The sequence below is a fragment of the Megalopta genalis genome, chromosome 8, assembly GCF_051020955.1.
Source record: "Megalopta genalis isolate 19385.01 chromosome 8, iyMegGena1_principal, whole genome shotgun sequence".
Taxonomy (NCBI): Eukaryota; Metazoa; Arthropoda; class Insecta; order Hymenoptera; family Halictidae; genus Megalopta; species Megalopta genalis.
This window is the reverse complement of record NC_135020.1, coordinates 9,415,580-9,440,828: the sequence shown is the minus strand read 5'-3', so window position 1 is coordinate 9,440,828 and position 25,249 is coordinate 9,415,580. Positions and strand designations below refer to the sequence as shown.

The 25,249-nt window shown below is 38.4% G+C and overlaps 2 protein-coding genes across 4 annotated transcripts; both read left to right on the top strand.

The window, feature by feature from the left end:
- The first annotated feature begins 49 nt into the window (after positions 1-49).
- On the top strand, positions 50-5,290 carry CNBP (CCHC-type zinc finger nucleic acid binding protein). Its single transcript, XM_033483327.2, has 4 exons — positions 50-168; positions 314-562; positions 1,693-1,946; positions 2,095-5,290. The coding sequence occupies exons 3-4, from the start codon at positions 1,704-1,706 to the stop codon at positions 2,317-2,319; spliced, it is 468 nt and encodes a 155-aa protein (XP_033339218.1). The 5' UTR covers positions 50-168; positions 314-562; positions 1,693-1,703; the 3' UTR covers positions 2,320-5,290.
- Positions 5,291-6,002: 712 nt separating this feature from the next.
- On the top strand, positions 6,003-15,607 carry BicD (Microtubule-associated protein Bicaudal D). 3 transcript variants are annotated; one of them, XM_033483287.2, is made up of 8 exons: positions 6,003-6,479; positions 6,746-6,886; positions 7,305-8,141; positions 8,220-8,366; positions 8,591-8,623; positions 9,297-9,726; positions 9,810-10,064; positions 11,481-15,607. In XM_033483287.2, exons 1-8 carry the CDS (start codon positions 6,270-6,272, stop codon positions 11,759-11,761), a joined length of 2,334 nt encoding a protein of 777 aa, XP_033339178.1. In that variant the 5' UTR covers positions 6,003-6,269; the 3' UTR covers positions 11,762-15,607. The 3 variants fall into 3 exon arrangements, with proteins under 3 accessions (XP_033339178.1, XP_033339177.1, XP_033339179.1); XM_033483286.2 differs by having other exon boundaries at positions 8,591-8,647; XM_033483288.2 differs by lacking the exon at positions 8,591-8,623 and having other exon boundaries at positions 6,005-6,479.
- Positions 15,608-25,249: the final 9,642 nt, after the last annotated feature.

The window sequence follows — 25,249 nt, the reverse complement described above, 5'->3', positions numbered from 1 at the left end:
AATGAATCTCACTAAAGAGGGGAACCTACGAACTTATTTTTTTTTCATGTTGGTCACAAATAGTTGTGGGTAGAGGTCGCGGTGTTCGTATCCGATAGTACAGTGATTGAAGTTCACGTTTGGTGCAAGGAGGAAAGAGGAAGAGGAGAATATTACGTTTCATTTGAGGTCTGCTATATAATTTAATTAACTTAATAAAGTTTCTCCGACGGGCTCGACCATAAATCTCGAAATATTCTCATCTAAAATGGTGTTTTCATAAAACGAATTCGATGTTGTCGAGCAATTTGGAGGAAATGGTTATTGTGTGCAGCCCTCTGGTAACGAATTTGGGAGAAGACGTCGCCACAGTCGCCACAGTTGCAACGGGAGTTTGGCGGGCAACATAGCGACGATTGGCCAGTCTTCCCTCTTGTAGTCGATGGTCACCGCAATCATCCGGCTGAGTATCGGTTCGAGTTTTCCCAGGAAAACACTACTTCTCGCGGACCCATTGTCCCCGACGCGTCGGCGAAGCCCAAAGGAAGGAGGATTCATCGTGCATATACATCAAGCACTTAAGGTAAGTTGCTACACCGGCACCAAAGAACTACGTTGCATACCGCGATGATTTCGTCTCTACGGTTCTTTCCGTGTAATTCCACACGTGGTCCTCGTCTTCTTCGGTCCAATTTCTCGTTCCACGGTAAATGAATATTTCCTTCGATTCGCCAATTCTGCGGAGAAAATTCATTTTCGTCGGCCAATTCGCCTCGCCGCGTTTTCCTATGCATGTATACCTCGCCCTCGGCCAATCTTTCCTTTGGCCAGGCAAAAAAAGCGCAGTACGGCGTCAGTCTTGGATGCCATCTTCGCGCCGTGGCGTACTTGCGTACCACCACTGCAAAGTGGGGGCGATAGAGCCACGTTGTATGATGGACGGCAATTCTTTGAGGGTTTCACGGAAAAATAATATCGAGCGAATACTTATCCGTTCGTAAAATATCGTTGTGCTCGCTGAAATTTCCGAAATCGGAAATGGAGTCCATCGTATATGACGCTTACCACGGACACGTGTATTCTATGTACTCCCCGAGAATGGATGGATGCACGATGCCATTTTATCCTGTTATTCAAAATAGCATGTATTTCGTCAGATGCCTTCTCCTTATGTTAATTATATACGGACGATTTTTGGTATTTTTTTTTTTAGAGATATTAAAATGAGAGTAATTTCCACCCCGATTTGTCCGATTCTCCTAGTCGCTCTTTATAGTTCAACCGTAATATCCCGTTTTTATATTTCTTAGTCCATCTTTTTTTTTTACGAAATTTTTATTAACAAAAAAACTTTTCTCAATAATAATAGGCATACAAATCTGAACATTAAAATTTTGTATAAATATTACGTATTGTAATATTTATAATAATAGTAATCTATTTTTTTCCAATAATTAAATTATTTAATTTATTTAATTTTAACCGTATAATAACCTATTTTTGTTGAGTCAAGAATGGTTTCACCATTTTACATTCTAGTTGCCAATGGAATGTGATTATAATTGTATTATATAATAATTTAATCAGATGACTCACATATTATTCTATGTAAAAGTAATGAAAGCAGTATGTACTGTTAATGAAGCACCAAAATTTATATATACAAGCTTGTACGCAAACTGTGTACAATGGATTGGATAATTACTTTTCCAGATTTATAAAACATGAGTTCGAGCGCTTGTTACAAGTGTAACCGGATGGGTCATTATGCACGAGAGTGCCCACAAGGCGGCGGTGCTGGTGCTAGAGGTGACCGTGGACGTGACCGAGAAGGTGGATTCGTACGAGGTCGTGACAAATGCTATAAGTGTAACCAATTTGGACACTTTGCACGTGAATGCAAAGAAGATCAAGACCTTTGCTACCGTTGCAACGGTGTTGGGCATATTGCAAAAGACTGCCAACAGGTTATTAAATTTAATTTCTTTTATTATATATTTTCGTATTTGCAAATTCTTTACGTAACATAATATACAAGAAATTTTATAAGAAATATTAGTATAAAATTATTATGTTGCGCCCATACTGTATCATAATCTAGAGTACTTTGAACAGGGGCCCGAGATGAGCTGTTTCAACTGCAACAAGACTGGTCATATTGCGCGTAGCTGCCCTGAGGGTGGCAATGATTCAGGACGCTTTGCCATGCAAAGTTGCTACAATTGTAACAAGACAGGTCATATTGCCCGCAACTGTACCGAAGCTGGTGGAAAAACGTGCTACATTTGTGGCAAAACTGGTCACATAAGCCGTGATTGTGATCAGGATGACAGGAAGTAGGATATAACCGGAATCCGTGCCGCTCGCTTAACGATAAGCCGTTTACCGTCGCGCGCGCTACTACCGGGAATTGTAGCTAGGTAGGGATATGCGAACGTATGTCTCGTTGATGCGTATAATCGCTAAAAACGCGTTTCGTCATAATCGTTCGAATTTCAATCTCTCCATGCCCAACTCCCGGAAGCCCATTTTATTCCTAGTTTCTTTCCCCTCTAAACATCGTTGTTCTCTTCGCAAGGGTTTTTTCTTATGATGTCTTTGTTTTTATTGCTGTTACACTACACCATACATGCGCGCGCGCGCACAAAGTACATTTACACATAGGACACATTCAAGCATTACATGAATACACACACTATTACAATGTAATAATATTATAAACATTCGATTGAATTAGAGTAGAGACATGAATCCTCTGTCCCCTGACCTTCAAACTATCTCGTACGCGCATTATTTTGTGATGCAAGATGTATGGATTCTTAATATACTTTATGAAAAAAAAAATTCAATAAGATCAACATTTATAACGCTATATTTTGTCAGCTTAACTGACAATATCATTACGTTCGTTAGTGGTTCATATTGAAACAACAAGATGATGAAATTAACGAGACAGTTAACATTTTTTGTACCAGAGAGGGATACAATAATTAATGAGAAAAATTGTGATGAGTCAAGCAAATTATGTTCCTTTCTCACATCCACGCATCTTGTATCCGGTCCTCCCTCTCGAACTCTCTAGCAACTCAAGAAAAAAATTAAGAAATTCAGAATTAATGGGAAAGGAAATGAACATGCCGGCCCTGAATACATATAAATAAGGTTTAGTAACGCCAATTTTTTGTGTGTAAGGATGTAATTGAGGATCATTGAATCATTACTTTTATAACGAACCTAGTTTCAGATCTCAGCAAAACCTGCACAATTGTAAGATCGTCAGTGTTTACAGGTTTATATACAGTTATACTTGGTCTATATGCTAGATTCTGAAAAAAAACTAGGACATAAGCGTGCTTTTTATGTCAGATTCTCAAACTGAAAATGAATGTAAGTACTGGTATGATCTCAGTGGTTATTGCAACGTATATATGTATATATACATATAAACACAGAAGTCTATACAAGTTTGCACATTTTGTACCTAAAAATCATAATTGTTGTATTGGGCGTCACCAATGTTCATACCATTAACAATTACTACGGACTTCAAAAGGATGCAATTGCATTTTACCTTACTATATCCTTACACATGGTGAAATGTTTCGTTACTAGGTATATGTATATATATATATGCACATATGTGTATACATATATACATACATATGTGCAGGAGCTGTATTTTGTACTGTAAAAAGCTAGATATACTCTGGTCGTTGCTGGTGACTAATTCTAATAATCCTTTTATTTATACATCACAGAAAAAAACGGAGTTATATTTTCATGTATAAAGTACTGCACTAATCTTTTTTTATAAGTTCTAGAACGAAAAACTTTTAGATACGATTTCTCTAGCATTTTTTTTGTTGAACGTTTGCCGTAAATCATGAAGTGATGAAAGAAAATGAAACAAGTGTAGCGCATTTAAAAGTCTCGAATATCTTTCTCCGAATATTGTGTGGTTGTAGGAGATTATTAGGTTTACTTCAAGTACAAAGATGTGCTATGTTTTTCTAAAAAAAAAAATAGGAAAAAATAAAGATGATGGAAAAAAGAGAGGCACGAACAAGTCTAATAGGAAGCAAAATAGACTGCAACAAATTTTATGGTAACGCCGCGCTTATAAATAATGAAAGCAGTTGTTGGAGTGTAAATTAACGATGTCCCTAAATACTTTGTAACTCGTTCCACCGAGCGAGCGATTAAATTTAAATTAACAAGATCGTTCACAAGATCTTTGTTCAGTCTAGGTAGATTGAGGGTGCACACGTTATGCGTGCGCCAAGCCATGCCGCCTATTCATAATTATATTCTTTCCCATATAATTCGATAGAACATGGATTTGCGCATGCAGAACCTGTACACAGTACACTGATACTTTTACCAGCAGCGACAATGTGTATTAATGTTCAGAAGCCAGGCGTGCCTGACTTGATGGAACTGAAAGCGCCTTGCGCGTCGTATTGTGTAGTACAGGTGTCCTGCAACAATTTTATACACTTAACTGTTCGGGACTTGAACCGATCTCATACATGATTTTGGTAGTAGTAATCAGTGCGCTAGTGCGTCTGACGAGATTTGGAGGATCAAAAATTGTGTATTTCGCTAATGGACCGCAACCTTTGGTGCTCTCATTGGATGAATTCGGTCTAACGCTAAGATCAAGAATCCGTGTAAACAATTTTCCTTTGTTTCACTGACCAATATATGTTGTATAATTTCAATACACGCGTGTACATGGAGGCATGATCTGTCATGTAGAGACGATGTCTTACTGTGTAGGATATCTGAGTGGGAAAACAACATAGCTACGATGAGTACGCAATGCAGATGTGAGGTTCATTGTGGTGGCACCGGAGGTTCAGATGAGCATATAAAGAAAAAAAAATGAGTGCGATAGGGCACCTGCGCTTTTGTCTCTGCTACAAGACTTACGTACGAACATTGTAAAGAATACGACTGTTACAGTGTATGAACTAATTCGATTGGTGTATAACCGATCACAGCTCGACTTATATTAATCTATTAATACTTAAAGGAAGAAAATGAAGACGATGATGAGGAAAAAAATAAGCTACAAAGTAATAAAGGATTGCGGAGTATTTGAAGTTATGTTTTTAAACTGAATTTTTGAAATAGAATGTGTACGGAGAGGCAAAAACGAGATCTTGTTTTTTTTTTCTGTTCCCCACATGTTTATCTATTACTGGTATCTACGAATATGAAAGGTGTACGATATAAAATATACTTCATCTGTATTATTTATATTTCAGTTGGCAAAGGAGATCGATTATTAATAAAGTGTAAATGTATAGCTTTCCGTTTTAGTTGTTCATCCTTTTGTACATGTACTGTTATGTGATTTTTCTTATTTCGAACCCTTGATACATTTTTACTACAATCAAGAGATGAATTGTCTAAAAGAACGATTTTTTTTTTTAATCCAGAACTTTTGTTTTACAGAATGTTCTTGTAGTCCTTATGTATCCACTTACACATCTATCTTTGAGTAAACTATCAAAAGTAAATTTATATATGCATCGGTTGAAATTGAAAAATCTTAATATTTTGTAAAAGTTAAAACTACTTTTGTGTACGATATACATATGTTACTCATTTTATTTAAACAATTTATTTTTCGTACAATAACTTGGGATTCTATTTATCTTTCTCAATTTTCATGTTTTGCTTATGAGATAAAGTAACAAAATACACATGTTTCTAAATATTCGTAGTAATTTTCTTTTTTCTTAATAAATATATAGAAGCAATATGTACTGTAAATTTTTAGACGGTTAAGGTTGTCGAGTACACGTAACGAAACAACGAAATATAATAATTTTTAATTAACGAAAAAGAATTTCTGCGGTAATATTAATTTATTCGGTACAAAATATGTTTGTTATCATTCGTACGATAAAATGCACGTTAGTGTTACGTTTACGTGCTTATCACGACAAAATGAAACAGCGGAATCGTGGAACGGGACAAGAGGAACGTGAAACCAGCGAAACACGTAAAGGAACATGTATCCATCCGGTCCGTGTGATTTTCCCCGTGCCCTCTCCCCTTAATCTCACGTCTGTCAAATGGTCGTGAATGGTCGTGAATTCTCAGAAGATGTGAGGCTTTGGAAAGTAGGCACGCAAAGGAAACAGTGTTCAAAGTTCTCGCATAATGCTATTGCATTTAAAATATATCACGGTCGCCGATGTTCCGATATATTTACGGTAACGACGAGGAAGTATTCGACGGGGAAAGGAGTAAAGCGATCTTAAACGGTGCCTACAGCAATGGCCACGACAGACAGTGTCACGATAGAAGACCTCCGGACCGAGATCGAGAGGCTCTCACGTGAATTAGATTTAGCATCGACAGAAAAAATACAATCGGCTCAATATGGTCTAGCGTTGCTTGAGGAAAAATCTGCTTTGCAACAAAGATGCAACGATCTCGAGGCCCTCTACGAAAACACGAAACACGAATTGGAAATCACGCAAGAGGTTAGCTCAGGTTCTTTCATGTATTTCAATAGATTTCAATATGTTTTTCCTTAATTTACCGCGGTCTCTCTTCTCAAATGCGACGCTGTTCACAAACTTTTGACATTTCAACAGTCTTTGCATATTAAAATATGTTTACGATATGTTAATTACATTTCATTCGAATAATTCGATGATAAGCATAACTATTTTAACGTTTCCATTGACGTTCGCGAGAAATATTTATTGTTTTAATTAATATTCTTTTGATATCTTCCCTTCGATAGGCTTTAGCTAAGTTTCAAACAACTACGAAACTTACTACAAAGAGTGGAATAGAGCAAGAGGAGAGTCTTCTTAATGAAAGTGCTGCGAGAGAAACATCTCTTCAATCAGAAATTATTGAATTAGAAAGTGAAACAAAGCAGGTAAGTAATTTGGATAATTATGCATGAAAGGTACATCTCATTGATGTTAATAATTTTTGAATATGTTATTAGGATAAAGATTTTGAATTTTTCCCTATGTATGTTACTGCCGCTTGGTCCTTAGTGTTTTCAAAGTATTCGCAAAAAACTAAAGCTACTATTTGTTTACTGTTTCTACAAGTTCATCGTAGGCAACACTTTTAACACGTTGACTTCTGTGTCATCGGTGTATGAGTGATAGAATTATTTCTCAGAATGATATCTCAGAATGTTGAGTTTAATAACGAATTTAAATTTTATCAAAATCTTTGAGGTGCAACAAATTATACATAATTACCATAATTTCTTTTAAATGGATTTATAAAACTAATAATCTTTTCAAATTCATATATTTCTTAGTTGACATTATTATTTCTAGTTACGTCACGAATTAGAACGAGTCCAATCTGAACGTGATCATGCATTACAAGAACGAGAAGAAGTTGGCAAAGACTGTCAACAGGCAGAAACAGAGAGAAAGTCTTTACGTACTATGCTACGCGAATGTAGATTTCGCGAAGCTCGACTACTCCAAGATTATTCGGAATTGGAAGATGAAAATATCTCATTACAAAAGCAAGTATCTGGACTACGATCCAGTCAGGTAGAATTCGAAGGTGCCAAACATGAAATAAGAAGATTAACAGAAGAAGTGGAATTTCTAAATAGTCAAGTTGAAGAATTAACAAATTTAAAAAAAATTGCTGAAAAGCAGATGGAAGAAGCGCTTGAATCTTTACAAGCTGAACGCGAAGCAAAATATGCGCTTAAGAAAGAACTTGATCAAAGAATTAATAGTGAGTCCATTTATAATCTTAGTAATCTTGCACTTTCAATTAGAGGAATCACCGAAGATCAAACAATATGTAGTGATGGAGAAGATGATTCTCCAGCATTACGTAGAATTGAGGCAGACCTAAAAACTCAAGAACCAGGTACTTCGGCTACTGACAAACAAGTTGATTTGTTCTCTGAAATTCATTTGAATGAATTAAAAAAATTAGAAAAACAGTTAGAACTAGCCGAGTCTGAGAAGGCTCATCTCACACAAAATTTAAGGGAATCACAATATGCAGTTGAAAAAAGTCAGAATGAATTGCAATCCTTTGTTGCGCGCATACTACAATTAGCAGCTCATGTACAATCATTGCATCACCTTCACTCACAATTGCCCGAAAAACAAACTGAAGAAGCAACATTGGATAAATTAAATCAGGTATGAATATTACATTACAGTACAATGGCAATTTAATATAACTATTAAACCTAACATTAGCTAATTTCTGCTGTCTAGGCGATAATGCAATATCATCAATGGAGTACTATGTCTGCACGAGAAGTGAATCAACTTCAAAAAGATTTAGCTGAATTGGAAAATGGTTTAACTATATCTGATTCGACACAACAGTTACGGACGGAATTAACGAATCTTAGGAATAAGGTATATGACACCTTTTTACTTTCATATAAAATTGTTCATTTTATACAAATAAACAGTGATGTAGCAGCAAATACGAAGAACACAGATATAAGTTGTTAACTTATAAAATTTCCACTGACAATAAGTTAGTACATGAAAGTATCGAGAGTAAAATAAACTGACTCTGGCACAATGACAATTAACATTCAAAATTTAGACTTTGAATAGAAATTATGGCATTTCAGATCCCCGAGTCAGAGAAGAGCCTTCGAGAAAAGGTTGGAGCGTGTGATCCCCTTGACGTATTTACCAATTATTTAATAACAATTTGTCTTTGGCTCCTTTAATGATCCGTACAGATTGCTTTCTAATGTTCTAACAACCCATCTTGTATTGCTTTTTGATATCTTTATATTCATAACTATACATGTTGCTACAGCTATTGACGGGCAACCATGATTTCTCAAAGCGTAGACTCCTTTGTGAAAATACATGTGTACTCTACGTACCCCAGCGTATAGTATTGTTTTCACAAATGGGTTGACATGATTAGTGTCCACATGAATGTTTTTCTATCAAGTGCTCAAACAAACGTACGGATCTCAATTGCTATGCACTGTGGCTTTAAAATAGAATGTGCTTAGGAGTAAGAAATCAATCAATACTATCCTTCTATTTGTTTCACTTGCATCTAACGTAGCATGAGTCAGACTCACAGAGCCTGTTCGCACGATGTTCAAGCAGATATTCTGTATATCATCTTGTACAGTCTTGCAAAATTACTTCAACTGTCAAGCATTGTCTTCCTGAACTACAAAATCTATTTCTTATAATCAAAGTTTCAAAGCTGATATACGTACAGTATCAAAAAAAGAATGTAACAGATTACAAAAACGGCAAGGAGGTAAATGTATATCGTCAATGTAAATATCAATATTTATTGTATTTCAGCTTTTAGATACAGAACAAAGAAGCATGCAACTTGAATCTGATATTTCTACCCTATCAAAACTTGCAGTGGAAGCCGGAGGTTTCCTTGACTTTGCGCAGAACGATTTACAGAATATTTCTGACGAGCTTGCTCAACTTTATCATCACGTCTGTACGGTCAATGGAGAAACTCCATCGCGCGTGGTTCTTGATCACGAAAAGATCGTTCCCGATAAGGAAGAAGAGAACGAGAAGATAGAATGGTGTAGAACTTCGTTTAAAACTGATATTCAAATTAAGGATTTAGAAAGCTTGAGTAAAGCTAAAGAAATAGCAAAACATATAGAAACTGCTATGGATCAAATTAAACACCTCAGGAGTGCTGTGGAACATACCATTGAGCTATCCAAAGTCAAGGGAATACAGTCGAATGTTTGTAATGTGTGCGAAGGTAAGTTCACTTACTTACTCATTTTTCCTCCACTCCTGTACTAGATAGATAATTATATATGTTTCCTTTTTTATGCATTGTAGGATCAGTAAATGAGAACAAAGCAGAAGTAGCAGATCTACAAGAACAAGTGATTAGATTGAAGGCTCTGCTATCAGCTAAACGCGAACAAATCGCAACTTTGAGAACAGTACTAAAATCAAACAAAAATACTGCGGAAGGTGCCCTCACGAACTTGAAGAGCAAATATGAAAATGAGAAGAGTATCGTTAACGAGACCATGTTGAAATTGAGAAATGAGCTTAGAATGTTAAAGGAAAATGCAGCAACATTCTCAAGTGAGTATTTTCAGAAGGCACGATGAAGTTCTCGATGCACTGGTTCCTCGCCGATTTCGATGACTTTGAAATATGTTATGAAGGACGATATTCTGAACAATTTGTTCCGTTTAAGAAATAAAATGTGCTCCATTAACAATAAAGGTCTCGTGCACAGTTGCATATGCGAGGCGGCAAGAAATCTGCATTTCAGCGTAACAGCCGGCCTTCTTCGCAACCTCGCGTTCTTGATTCAGATCAACTTCATAAAAAAGTCCATGTGGATTAGCGCCTCGCATAAAGAACTGTCCACTGGACCTTCAAGCTCGTACGATCCTTGTCCGTAAACAGAAAATAAGCTGTCGACGGCGAGCAACCAATACAGACGTTTTTATAGTAGTGTTAGTAATCTGTATTATTTGCAACTATTATTTAAGATATTTAGTTTATATTGATCTCTATCTAGTCCAGTTAATTTATTCTCTTTTTTCTATTTTGTTCTACTAACATTATCGCGCTAATATACTAATGTGAAAATAATCATTGTTACTAGCATTTATGTATATGTTGCTGCTCATAACAAGTTGTGCCACAATTGACTTTGCTCTTGCATTGGGAGTTTGCCATCAACAATATTGTTCCGTTTTGTAGCAATACTATATGTATATATGCAATACTGTATGTATATGTATACATACACGGTCCTCTAACAGTTCTGGAACGGTCGATTATTTCAAAAAGGGAGCAGTTTGGAAAAAAAAATGTTTTACATATAAAAGTGTGGGAGGTATTAAACATTCTATTTAATGGTCATAGTAATCCGCAACTTTTCTGCAACACTAGTTAAACAACGATGAAAATTGTCTGAGTTGTAAGCTTTGAAAGCATGCTCAAAGGGTTATGAAAGTGCAATAGAATGTTCAATACCTCAACACTTTCATCTAAAACATTTTTTTCCGAAATGCTATATGTACTTCTGAAATAATCAATCATTTCAGGACTTTTGGGGGATGTTGTATAATATACTTTCTCAAAATATAGCATAAATATTTTTTATTGTGAATTAAAAGTCACTTGTTTAACGCGAATTAACTTCTTTAACGTACCTTTAACGTTCAAGATGACTATGGAAACGTTTTCTTAACAGTACTATATCATTATCTAATGATTATGACAAACCACGTGCCATTAATGTAATATTAATAGATGGATGCTCATGGTGTGTTCAATATTTAAAAGTTCGACACTGTTAATTGAATAATGATAGGAATGGTAAAAATACACAAAATCTTAGTGATATTTTTACTGGAACGGCGTGTATTTTTTAATTTAAAATTGGGTAATCCTAATCTGAGGATCATTACGCTTCAGATCATGCTTCATGCTTATCCATCCTCCTTGTATTTGGTGTTAATACCTGCTAACCACACTCTTCAGGTTTGCGTGCGATGTTCGCCGCTCGCTGCGAAGAATACGTGACGCAGGTGGAAGAGCTTCAACGGCAATTGGCGGTTGCCGAAGACGACAGGAAAACGTTGAATCAGCTTCTACGGCTTGCGGTGCAGCAGAAGCTTGGACTAACGATGAAATTGGAGGAGCTGGAGGTGGATCGGGAGTTGCGGAACACCCGGCGGCATGCAACCAGCGCGAACGGACGAGGTAGACCGCGATTGTCGCAACAGACGAACCGTCCTCATTTAGGCAGAGAGTTCTTCTAGAAAATGATGAAGATGTGGAGCAAAATATTCTGAGGAAAACGAGGATTTTGAACGTTTTAATTTTTTTACAGCTCGTTGACGAACCGCATAGCCATTGAAAACCGATTAGCTGCGCGCTTCCCGGACTTGCTTTCCGATGATAAGGAAATGACAGTTTAGCATTTACTCTACTTTCGAATATTTCACACACCACTCGCATAGGCGCATAGAAAGACTAGAGATTGTACAAAACCGTTTTTGTAGTACGTCATGAGAATATTTTTGCAAAATTTCGGCAGATCGAGGACCGTTTAACTCTAGAACCACGAAAGTAAAATCTTTCACGTTTTGTACTAGAGAAGGAGGAAAGAGGAGAAGGGAGGGTGCATAATCTTCGCCGATACAATATCACCGGTTTAATTATGCTCTGACAGTAAGATTCAAAAACAGTGGCACATTTCACTTCCTCTCCTTCCCCTTCGAGTGCTGGGGTTAATAGGAAGAAAAGCAAAATCTGTTCTCCTCGTTTGTAAGGAATAACTTTTCTAATGAATTGAAGGGACGCGGAGCAGAACGTTTGGGAAGCTTCAAAATGTTCACATTTTCTTGCACCGATGTTGCTCCATATCGTAGGGAGTTTTGTAGGAAGCTCTGCCTTCTGTTACCAATGTTGTTAGTAGAGATGTCTGATGACAAGCATAGAACGAATTTCTATCGCTTTTGTTTTCGCGCGACTAGCACAGAATTCTGCGGAACGTTTTGTGCTTGGACGACTCGTGCACAAGAGTGAATCGTGCAAAGATATTTCGACCTTTGACGAAATCACATTTTAAACTTTATTCGCTTTTGTTTTTAAGAAAGATAACATTAATTGTACATGTGTTTGTGTATTTTATTTTAGTCGACTATACATATATGTATGTTTTTAATTGGACTTACACACATTTAACCCAGTTTAATGTTATCTATCAGTTTATAACCACTTTGAAGAATATTCATGCATGAATGATTCGTATGGTTATAATACCTGTTAGATTGAGTCACAGATAACTTCCGCCGTTTCTCTTCGGATACCATTCTTAGTTGACACAAGCTAATAATTAATGCTTAATCGTATCGTACTCCTCCAGCGTTATGATCGGTTCAAGGATCTTTCTGCAATAAAAGTATTCCCCTCGTAGGGTCGTGCATCTCGAGAGACACAGCGAAACATTCGGGACCAGAGGAAAGTGCGACGCTACGCAGGAAATACTGAATCATAGTTGCGAAACGAATGAGTTTGTTTAAAGAAGTATGTGACACAGATAGTCAAAGTCGATTCTCAAATGATGTTAACATTACATTATTTACGACTTCGCTCACCTTGTGGCCAAAATTAGGTTGTTAGTTCCGTCCTGAACATATTAAGTTTTCTATTATCTTATCGTGTTCTTTCTAGTTTTATAATCACTAAGTATATGATTTACGGTGTGGTGCCAAAGGCTACGAGTTGACTATTCTTGCTTCGAAAGGTACATTGAACGTTTCTAAAAAGATCCACAAAAATGTAAATTTCGTTCTCTTAAGATTCTCGCCGAATATTTTGTAGCACACTGCACCATTGCGCGGCTCAATTTTCAATTTATATAACGTAACCGCACGGTGGTTGTTTTTGAAACATTATTGTTCGATTTCATTGGATGAAATTCTTGAACGTTTAGGGTGGCCTTAGAGGGTGTCGAAACGCGACGCCAAAGAGGAAGCACTGTAAACACGAATGGACCTTAATTTAAAACACAGTACGCTTCTCTTCACCTTGCTGGACGTTATGTGTGACTCAAATGAATACATGAAGACAGGTGCAAGTTCTTTCGTATTAACGGGGGTGCATGACAACAACAAAAAAAGAAAAGAAAGAGACAGAAGAAAAATGAACGTATACTGTTTTTTAAGTAGACGGACAAGGAAAACTAGAATTTTACATTGCATACCATAGAGACAATATTATTGTGCGCGACAAGTAGCGTTTATAATCAAAGTAGAATGAAATACATCGTAAATGTTTAGAGTCAAAGAATAGAGAAAAAAAAAAGAAACGTAAAGAGTAGCGAGAATAACAGAATTCTTAGGGACCCATTCTCCGAGTAGTAGAGCATGTCCAGCAAACAATACCGTTCACAACTCTGCAAAGCGAAAGAAAACTGTTGCTTCGTTGTCGACTACGTTATATTGTAAACCCGTATTTTTTTGTTCGGGGAGGGTGGGGAGGGTCGTCCATTTGTCCGGTCCAATTTTTTTATAGTTTGCGGTATTTTTTAATACGAGAGGACCCCCTTTTTTATTAACCCATCGCGATACTGTGTTCATTATTATTCGAGAAAAGGGAGCACTGTGTGTTATCATTGAAACGTAACTTGGCCTAACCAGGTTTGAATTCAATTTCCATTGAATTTGGCAGCTTCTTATTGATTGTATCGGTATCGGTACAGTCTTTTTGCTGTATTCGATATTAGACTTATTTAGTGTACTATTTTAGTTGTTGTTTATTTATGCATATATCTATTTATATGTATGGTATATCTACTTGAACGATTCGTATTGATCGAGACCAGCAGTTATACTTTTTACTTTGATATTTCTCATTGCTTAAATATATATTAACCGATCTCGTTTCGTAAGATCCGACGCAGCTATTTATGTGAAAATCCGAACCAATCGATTGAGTCTGAGTGCAATCAGAAGTGGACGCGTATTTCCCGCGTAACATACGCGGCCACATTCTGACCGATCGCTTCGTACGTGTGTACGGCTTGGTTCCCAAGTGGCGTGTGCCTGGAACGTTCCTTGTCAGTTGTGAATGTGAAAGTCTGTTTATACTTAAAATGTTAACTCTTTACAAGCAAACGTAAATCGGTTGTTCACGATCATTGGACCGCGCGTTTATTAAAATTCGAGCAGACAGCAGCTTATTTTCTTATATACGTATATATTATAATAGAAATATATTATATTAGATATATATTATAATATATACCTATATATATATATATATATATTATATTAGATATATATTGTAATATATATCTATATATAATATAATATATTATATTATGGTAGAAGTATTGAGTTTGATTCGCAATTTGTGTAAATATGAAGAGCAACGCATTGAAAAATAGAAATTAGCGACGCGAGCGTAGATCACTTGGGAACCATGCATTGTTACTCGTTTTTTACTGTCTGTTCGTTCCTTTCTTTGTCGCTCCGTTCTGTGTGAGAGAAAACAGAACGGTTGTAGAAATAAGGTAAACAGAGAAATAGACCATAAATCGGCATGTTTGTATGCGGTTGTTTACGTGCAACCAATATCCTTGCGAATTTTACTACACGTGCGTGCGTATTTTGGTAAATGTGAAATCATGCACGACGCGTTTGGTGTATCGTGGAAAAATATTTAAATTGATTGTCGATCGATCATTATATTTAAAGTCGATATTAACGATTAACGTGGAACCGTCTCTAATCAAATTTGTTATTAGCGCTAATTAGTCTTATTACCTTTATTATCTATTATTATCTATTATTATTATTATTGTCAACAATATTAAATTATACATTAATTATCGCGATACTGCTGTATAAGCTTCGTCGCGGTATCCATATGACGAGTACCTAAAGAGAATTTATCGATCGTTCATTGACTATCAATTGATTGATTAGTTGTCGCTATTATTATATTCATACCGTATTATAGTTACTCTATATTGTTGCCTGTGTCTACGATTCTAATCAACAGAGATCCTTGTTTATCGATTTATTTTTCCGACTTTCTCTTCTTTTACTTACCACTATTTAGGAACTAACAGAATAAAAAATGCAAATCAACATTTACTTTATGTATATGTTATATTTTCCGTTTACTTTTCCATTTGTTTTTGTCGGATTCAATGAAATTAACAAATTCGCTGTGGACCACGTTGTTGTGCAACGTACGTTATAATTGAAACGTGGCGACTATAAATCGTTTGCAAATTAATCAGACTAAAAATTAAAAGTGTAATTTTCTCGCGTTTCTGATTCGCGGCGAATCTGTTGATCGGTGCAATCGCGAACGTTGAAAAGGATGCGATAAACAATTGTGTATTGATTCTTTTCTTTTTTTTTTGTTTCGTTAACGATTAACCGATTGAGCGATAGACACAGGTGGTTCTAATTTATGTCCATAAACCGAGCCAGCCTCATACCACCGTCCCTTCCCCCACCCCTCGCGCCATTGCCAGAAACAAAGAGCCAGAAGAAATTCTTTCGTTTCTCTTTACGACCATTAAGTAATATTTATACACACACACAAACACACACACACACACCTTCTGACTTCGTCCTTGATGAAAAGAAATTCGTCCTCGACTTTTCGCCTTGCCGTCCGCGCTCTAACAATGGCGACTCGAAAAAATCGTTCGTATTATAAACGGGAGAAGAAAAAAAGGAAACAATCTCGAATTGTCATTCTTTCCGTAACGTTGAATTTCTCCCTCGTCGGCTACGCGAGAGATAGCCGTTGATCACGATACGTCCGATGTTGTTAACCTTAAAAAAATTCTATACGGGCAAATACACATATTCTCCGTCCCTTTACGTTGTCGCAAAGTTTCTCTCGGAACGAATTTGATAAACGGCCAACGAAACACACACGTTCGTCGACGCTACCCTTCGAGCTACGTTTGTCTGCCAAGAAAACCGATTCGTATGATCGAATGTTCGTTAAGTTCGTACACGTTTGTGTGAACACGCATTTTGTTAGAAACGAATAGAGGAGAAATAGGTTCGCGAGCCGTGTAAAAGTACGACGTACGAAATTCGGTCACCGAAGCGCCAAACCTGTTAACTTTTGCCAAAGAATATTCTGTCCTCTCGAGGGTCTAACCATACTCTTCGCGTACTTGACGTCCTTCGCAAAAACAAAGTTCCTTCGTGTTTCGAACGCGTCCCGTCGAGAATCGTTGTAACGCGTCTCTCTCTCTCCGTCAAAAGAGTCCCCAAACATGGAACCTGTTCATTCTTTGATCACGTCGCTGAGAAAGTAATGTTGTTTTTGAATTACGCTATCGTCAACAATCTGAAATAATAAATTCTTATTTAGTGTTGAAAGTCTGTTATACCAGAGTCTCGAGGCCCAGCCCCCCCCCCCCACTCCCGACGCGCGTCCCGCGGCCCAGCCCCCACCACTCCCGTCGCGCGTCGCGCTACTCGGCGGTCGCCTCCTTCGGCACGGAGCATCTCAGACGCACGCGTCCGTGTGCATGCAGCATCTAGGCGGCCATCGGGGAGCGAGACGCGCGACGGGATTCGGGAGGCGTAGCCCTCGCGATCCTCACGTTACGTGCCGGTTAATTCCGTGCCCTAATCTACGTAAATAGTCAATGTTTTATTAAATAAATTTGTTGATAAAAGCCTGCTCTTCGTTGAATTGCTCGAATTTGAATTAGGTATATATTTTTAAAAAATAGGAAAGGATGCCTCGTATTTAATTGAATCGCGAAAAAGCATTTCGAAGCATCAAAACCGACATTACATTCTCATCGAGACGATACATATGCAATTATTTGGAAGGAAAGATTAGTTGTTGTTTGTAAATGGAGATGATAATTATTAGATCTCTCGAGACTTTCCCTTCGTCCGTAAATGTTTGTTGTCTGCTCCTTCGAGCGGTGTGGGACCTTCGTGGTTTGACAATTGTTTCGCTTGTTAATTTGAAACGAACCTCGACGATCACGAGGACAACGGAAATTCGATGTAGCCCTGTCCACGTGGAAAGCTTCCGAAATTGGAAATTGCGTTCGCGCGCACAGCGTACCCGTAGCTAAGATTGGTGGCGAAAAAAAGAAAAGAAATCAATTATAAGCTACTGTTATCTTCGACAATAACATCGACGTTAAACGATTAGGCGACATTAGAAGTAAATTGTTAAGACCCTCGCGCGCCATTCTGACGATGGCTCGACGTCCATCTTTCGTCGCGTGCTCACACCGCGAAGAGTATTATAGCCAGCGTGTTTCCATCTCTATTCTTCATCGAGCTTATACGGTTAAGAGAATTAAAGATGGTCTAGAACGATATCATTTAACGTCGCGATGAATAAAAAATGTATCATTATATTTTTACATTCGCGAGAAAGAGAGAGAAAGAGATGATGAGTAATGATTATGATTATGATGATGATGATGATGATGATGATGATGATGATGATGATGGTGATGATGATGATGATGATGGTGATGATGATGATGATGATGATGATGATGATGATGTTGAAGAGAAAAGGGAACGAAAGTTATTGAGAGAATTATGGAGAAAAAGTAAACGCCAGAGTTTACCTGCTGGATGGTATATAAGAAACCCAGAGCCACGTATCTGTCAAAGGCACTCCGAGACCTTGAGGCAACAAAATTATATTTCAATTGAAAATTTTACTTTCTGTTCACCGGTTTTATAAACGATGACTTTTGCTTCTGCACATACGTTCGACAGTCCCCGGTAGGAATAAACAGGATATCCCAAAAATGTTTCGCAATTTGGAAATGGGAGGGGGGTCCCGAGGTCATTTGAAGTAATTTTTTCCTTAGCGAAAATGCGATCCGCGGCTTCGTTTAGGAGTTATTAACGAAAAACGGTAGCGACCAATGAGAGGCGAGCGCTCGGTTGGCGCTTGACGGCCGAGCCAATGAGTGGAACTGGGCTTCCAGCGCTCGTTGGCTGGGCCGCCCCGCGTCTGTCGAGCGCTCGCCTCTAATTGGTCAGTGTTTTCCGTTAATAACTCGTAAACGAAGCCGCGGATCGCATTTTCGCTAAGGAGAAAGTTACTTCAAATGACCTTAGGAACCACTTATTCACAAATTGCGAGACGTTTTTGGGACAGCCTGTATAAGTAAACGACGAAATGTGATGCAGTGATGCAGGGTTAAATTTTCTCCGAAATCCGTAGATAGATCAGGATAGAGGATGATAGAGGATTATATTTGTATTACTAGTAGATTGGATTCTTCTGATTGAAATGAGACCATGCACAACCTTAAATCGGACTATGTTTGTCGAAAATTAATTAATTAAATTAGATAATTAAATAATTATTCCTATTTTATATTAATCAATCAATCAATTAATCCTAGTAAATTAATTAATCAATCAATTACTTAATCCTAGTAAATTAATTAATCAATCGATTATTTAATCCCAGATAATTAATCAATCAATCCTGGTTAATTGATGAATCACGCAATTAATTTTCTCAGTTAATTAATTAGCCAATCGATTAATCCTGGAATAGCTTAAATTAATCCAATTTACATCGGGTCTGCACTCATATCAATCAGAAGAATCTCGGCCCATTCATTGTTGCTACAATTATCAAAATAATGCGACACATCCTTTACAAAGTTACATCACTATGCTCTATCTACTCGTTGCGCACTAATGTATACACGCTCGGCACACGAAACACCACCAAATACGGACTTCGAAGCGTCACGTAAACATCGAATCGACGTCCGAACCCGTGTTTACATTATCGAACACCGAAAAGTCTGTCGGCAGGCGCGCGACCCCCTCCAACCGGCAACCGCTTCAACGCCCTGCATCGCAAGACCTCCGCGCCGCGACGTTAGACATAACCCCGAATTAAAAACCTGGAGCACTGTCGAACGATCGCATTTTCAATTCAATCACATCTTGCGTAACACCGCGGCGATTTAACCGAGAAGAGCCATTCGTCTGTGTTTAAGTTTAAGGTGAATATAATTCACCGTGTAGCGTATAATTTCTTTGCTTGGCACGGAGCCAATGATTTTTCCCCCGATTCCGACGACGAAACCAGAATCGCGAAAGAGAACTGCCACGTCCACGTCGACCGAAACGGTTGCTCGTTGTTCCTTTGGCGTGGTGGTGGCGCAGGTGTTCGGATCAGCCGGCAGGTAGATTTGCTCAAGGCTTCCATAAAAGCTATGATTGCGTCCCAATTCTGGCTGACTTCCTGGCAATGGCGCGCCATTCGGCTTAGATCGTATTATTCACGAACGTGAAGCGTAAAGAAGAAAAAAAAAAAAGAAAAACGTGAAGCTCGGGCGTCGAGTAAGATTTTTAGCTGTAACGGCGTAGGATAAGCGATTCAATCGACTGCGTAATATCTGTGCTGGAATCATTAACCGACCGTGTGAGAAAGAAAAATCGTGCGGAGCAATGGGTTCAAGCTTAGTATAGTCGGTGGATAACGTATAACGAATTCGTAATCGTTTTTATTTTCTTCTTCTTTTCTCTTCGTTCGAGGAAACATCAGATTTTCTTCGATTTTTCTAGGCGACTTACGAGCCGATTTTACGAGTTTCCTATGCTTTCTCCACCATGTATGCTCGGTGAACACGATGCAGCGTAGTCGATGAGCCGATTCCGAATCGTGGCGCCGTTATCGCGGCCGCTTGGGCAACGGAGCGTGCAGCCATGTTTCGCGTGTTTTGCACCTCGCTCAGGGCCGTACCGACGCGCCAGATTCTGGTTTGGGAGCGAAAATACCGATTGCGATTCCTGTTGCTCCGCGCGTCCTTGGACGCTGCGGTCGATTGTCAACGATCCGCATCGCGATCACGTTACATCATTTTCCGCGGGTTATAGTAAATTCTCCCTAATTGACGCTCGGCACAAAAATGGACAATTTGGGAGGAGGACTTACCGATTGTCAACAACTAAGCGAAGCTAGAACAATTTCACCTGCGTTTTCCAAATTGTCTATTTTTGTTTCTAAGCCGAACTCTTACTAATTAGGGCGAGTTTACTGTGAATCAGGATTATTAGACTGCGGTCATCAAGAGCAAGAGCCCTTTTGCCGGAGGAACCATTATGAGCGACGATCATCATTCGAAGCAACTTTTTCCTTAGCGAAAATGCAATCCGCGGCTTCGTTTACGTGTTATTAACGAAAAACGCTGACCAATAGGAGGCGAGCGCGGCCGGCGCTCCGCTCTCGCGACCACTACCGCTCCGTCCTCGCGACCACTGCCGCCCCTCCCTCGCGACCACTGCCGCTGCGTCGGACGGCCAGCGCGACGCGGCATTGGCCGCGAGGGCGGAGCGCCGGCCGCGCTCGCCTCTTATTGGTCAGCGTTTTTCGTTAATAACTCGTAAACGAAGCCGCGTATCGCATTTTCGCTGAGGAAAAAGTTACTTCAAATGATCTCGGGAGTCTCCTATTTCTTGATTGCGAGACATTTTTGGGATACCCTGTATAATCGTATGTGATGCTTAGAGGAGCATTACAAGGTGTCTTGCTTTTGGTGGCTCTTCGGTTAAAGGCATTCCTCGACCATTACGATCGTGTATTCGTGTTCCGGGATGCGAGACGCCTTCGAGGATGTTCGCGTGTGTTTCTGCACTATTAACAGGGTCCACGTTGCATTTAGACAGGGGATCATAATCCTATCATCTGTTCTATCGATTACGATCTTTTCTACACCGATCGTTCTCCTTAATATTCCACCCTCTCGTTCACGAGTGTCCGCCAATGTCGAAGCGTCGCGTCCTGAAAGAGGCGATTTCCGAACAGTGTTCGTTCAGTTTGCCGATCTCGAGTCGAAATCTGGACGCACCTACACGCGAAAGCTTTCGAAGAATCGCGAGAATTTCGTCGATCAAGTCGAGCAATTCGAGCGAAACTTCAAGCAAGTTCGGCTCTAGTCGCACGACAAGAAATCTGCAAGGTGCCCCGAAATTATGTTACTTCCGGGAAACGGGTTCCCGAGGTCATTCGAAGTAACTTTTCCCTTTTCAGAAATCTTCTCCGAGGCGTCGTTGACGAGTTATTCACGAAAAACGGTGACCAATGAGTGATGATCTCGACCGGCACGAGGCGGCCGGGCCAACGAGCGCGCGAGTCCCAGTCCCGCTGATTGGCTCGACCGCCTCGCGCCGGCTGCTCGACGCCTCTGATTGGTCACCGTTTTTCGTCGATAACTCGTAAACGAAGCCGCGGATCGCATTTTCGCTAAGGGAAAAGTTGCTGCGAATGATCTCAGGAATCTCCTGTTCATACTTGTTTTGCAATAGTCAATCGATTATCGCTAATATTGCGTCTCCAATATTGCAGTTATTTCGCTGCTAACGAGGTGATCTTGGTGATTGAATTCGATGCAAACGTGTACCAAGTTTGATTGCCATATCACGAGCTTTTTCATTCGACAAGAATATTTGACATTTTTTAATGATAAATATAGCGAAGAATACGCGGTTCACCGATCACGCTTCGGCATTGGTCGACATTCGGCGACGCTTCTGAATCTGACAGCGTGCTCGAGCCCCATGGATCCAGAGTCATTGTATATACTGTAAATGCACTACTAGTATTACGCCATTGGAAACAATTATCGACCGTACGATAAGACTTAACACCGGATTATGCCGAAAGATTAATAATCGACGATTTATATTTCCGAGCAACTTCGTATATTTTCTCCGTAGCTGTGCGTAACTCAACTACTTATAAAACGTGTGTAGCTTAGAAGAGCCCGGGAACGGGTCAGAAACGAAAACGAAAATTAAACGAGTATTGTCCCTTGTCCTCTGTCCCTCTCCAACCGCCTCCCGCCCCCACCCCTCCCACGTTCGTTCGGACGGTAAAAGGAGAAAAAAAAGAAGAAAAGATTAGTCCAAACGGGAGAGTCAATCGTGTTAATTAGATTGATCGATAGTAGACACTAAGTAGATGTTCAACGACACTTATTTACAATGAAAGGAGAATGCGTAACGTGTGCTGATTTTCAGGCCGCATCCGCCACGGGGTGCCCGGTGTGTTATTAAACGTTATTAAACCGATGGGACATTACCCACATTAGACATTCTTTTTGTAACATAAAAGTGAAAAAAATATAATCATTTGTAACACGAACCCAGATTTTTCTCTTTCCGTAAAACCTTTAAGTCGCGTCGACGTCGTTTCTTCGTTTGCTTGTATTTACTATCTATCTTTGCAGGGGCGAACGAGGCCAACCCTTTGCACCCAAACGATTTGTACGCTGTCAAAGGATGATGAAAATTGTCCTTAGAAGTTTTTAACTAAATCATTCGTTATTATTATTTTTATTATTATTTTACCTTAAGAAGTTGTCCTTTAAAGTTTTTAAGTAAATTAGACCGCGCGCTTTTCCGCCCATTTCCCCCCTTCGGCGGCCTCTCAAAATTTTGAAAAAAATGTGCCTTATTTCGGACACCAGGACGCATGTTACAGAATTTTTTCAGATTTTTCGGCTGCAAGCTGCGGTTACCAAAAATGAAGAACCAAAAAATATATCGGGATATTGAAGATTTCTCGAAAACAATAATATGTACCTTTTTTATACTAATTCCCTGATAAGGTACTATCACAAGCAGTGCGCTCAATTTTTCTCAGATTTTTCGTCCGATTGCGTCATCGTCAAAAAAAAATGAAAAATTCGTCGATCTCTTTACTGCGAGCAAGAAAGTTACTACTTGTTCGGTTTAAAAATGAGAGGATCGCAAAAAAATGGTTTGAAAAATGCCATTCGAGACCAGAAAAATGTTATGTTAAATTACTTAATGTTAATGTTGATTGCTTAAGCAGTACATCACGGTATACATCGCATTGTACCTAAACGAATGTTATAACACTTTCAAGCTTTTAATCTTGTCTTTTTCGTCGATTCTTAACGATCGATCGAACATTTTACTGACCGACAATACATTCACATTGTTTATTATACGATCTTGTAAGTGTGTGTTTTTGGTTTAACGGTGTTGGATGTTCGCGCGCACACGACTTCATCGCGTAGATTTATCGTTAATTGCGTACGGTATTGATTTTAACAATTCATCAGGAAAATCCGAGTGGATTAATTACCGCGCCACTACAATGAAGTGACGTTAACGTGTTTCAATTAACGCAAAAATTGAATTTAAAGCAATCAATACGACCCGCGCGCGCGGTATCGCGCGGAAACAGCAGAAGTCCATTTTGTTAACATTCGAACGGTAGTTTTGTTCGCGCACCGATTAAAGCAACAAACGGGAATTGTTGCTGTTACGCTGCGCGCGCTTCTTTCTATCATTTCGATCTATCATTTTCGATGGAAACGTTTCCGCTAAATTATACTTCTCCTTCCACGCCGTAACACGATTTTATATTTTAATTTCAACCACGACACTAATTCTGTTATAAATTCAATTCGACGTCGTCGCGCGGACCGTGTTTCAAGGATCCGATTATTGAAATACTTCGGCGACGAGTGCCTAAGAGCGGAACCTTGACGTTCCATCTTTTTTCATACGTCTCGCGGAGAATTCTCGCATACTAGCAGAACCGATTACAAATTCGAATAATAATCGTGCTCTTCTGTGTGCAAGGGAGTCGTTCGTTCCATATGCTTGCGAGAGCATCGCTGTATGCTCCTTCTCCACGTTTATATTGCAAGGGTAATCACGTGATTAGAAGTCTTGCCCTAACTTGGCTGAACGCGCATATAGAGTACAGTGTGTTCGGCAACAGGTGGCAGAAACTCTCTGTTAAACTAAAAATAAAAGTGCATCGTTCCTGTCGGAATTTACCCGTCTCGTAATAATGCCTTCATTAATACTCTTTTATTAATATATTCTATAATATATATATTATATATATTATAATATATAATATATAATATATAATATATAATATATAATATATAATATATAATATATAATATATAATATATAATATATAATAATTATAATATATAATAATATAATATAAAATATATAATAATTATAATATATAATATATTCTATAATTATATATAATTATTATATTATATTATATTATTATATTATATATTATATTATTATATATTATATATTATATATTATATTATATATTATATATTATAATATATATAATATATATATTATAGAATATAATATATATAATATATATATTATAGAATATATTAATAAAAGAGTATTAATGAAGGCATTATATATATATATATATTGTTACAATGCGAGCGTGGAAATTGTACAAATCATTCAATAACGTTTTTAATTGCGTTTTTAATTGTTTTCAACATTCCAGCAATTTTTGTCGAACCCACCATCGTCATCTCACCGTCGAAACTAGAGTAGACGTCCCAATTACCGTGCCGCGAAGCCAATTTTTGCTTTGCCGAAACTCTCGTTAAACACCAGAATTTTCATTCGGCGCGCTAAAAATAGATTTCGATTTTTCAGACATTTTCGATTTCGAATATATTTTCTTGCGCGACGCAAACTAGTGATTTAATGATGTTTTTAACGAGATAAAAAGAGGCGTCTCCGCCGATAATTCCGTGCCCTTGCAGGAGCTCCGCGCACGATTCCGTGCCCCAGCTTGTTCACATTGTCCGATGAACAAAAGGCCACTTTGCGGAGCGATCTTTGTAGGAAATGATTGCCAGGGGTTGTACGATTGTAATTATTCTATAGAAATTTTATAATACTCGTACGCGATATAATAATTGGCCCGAAATG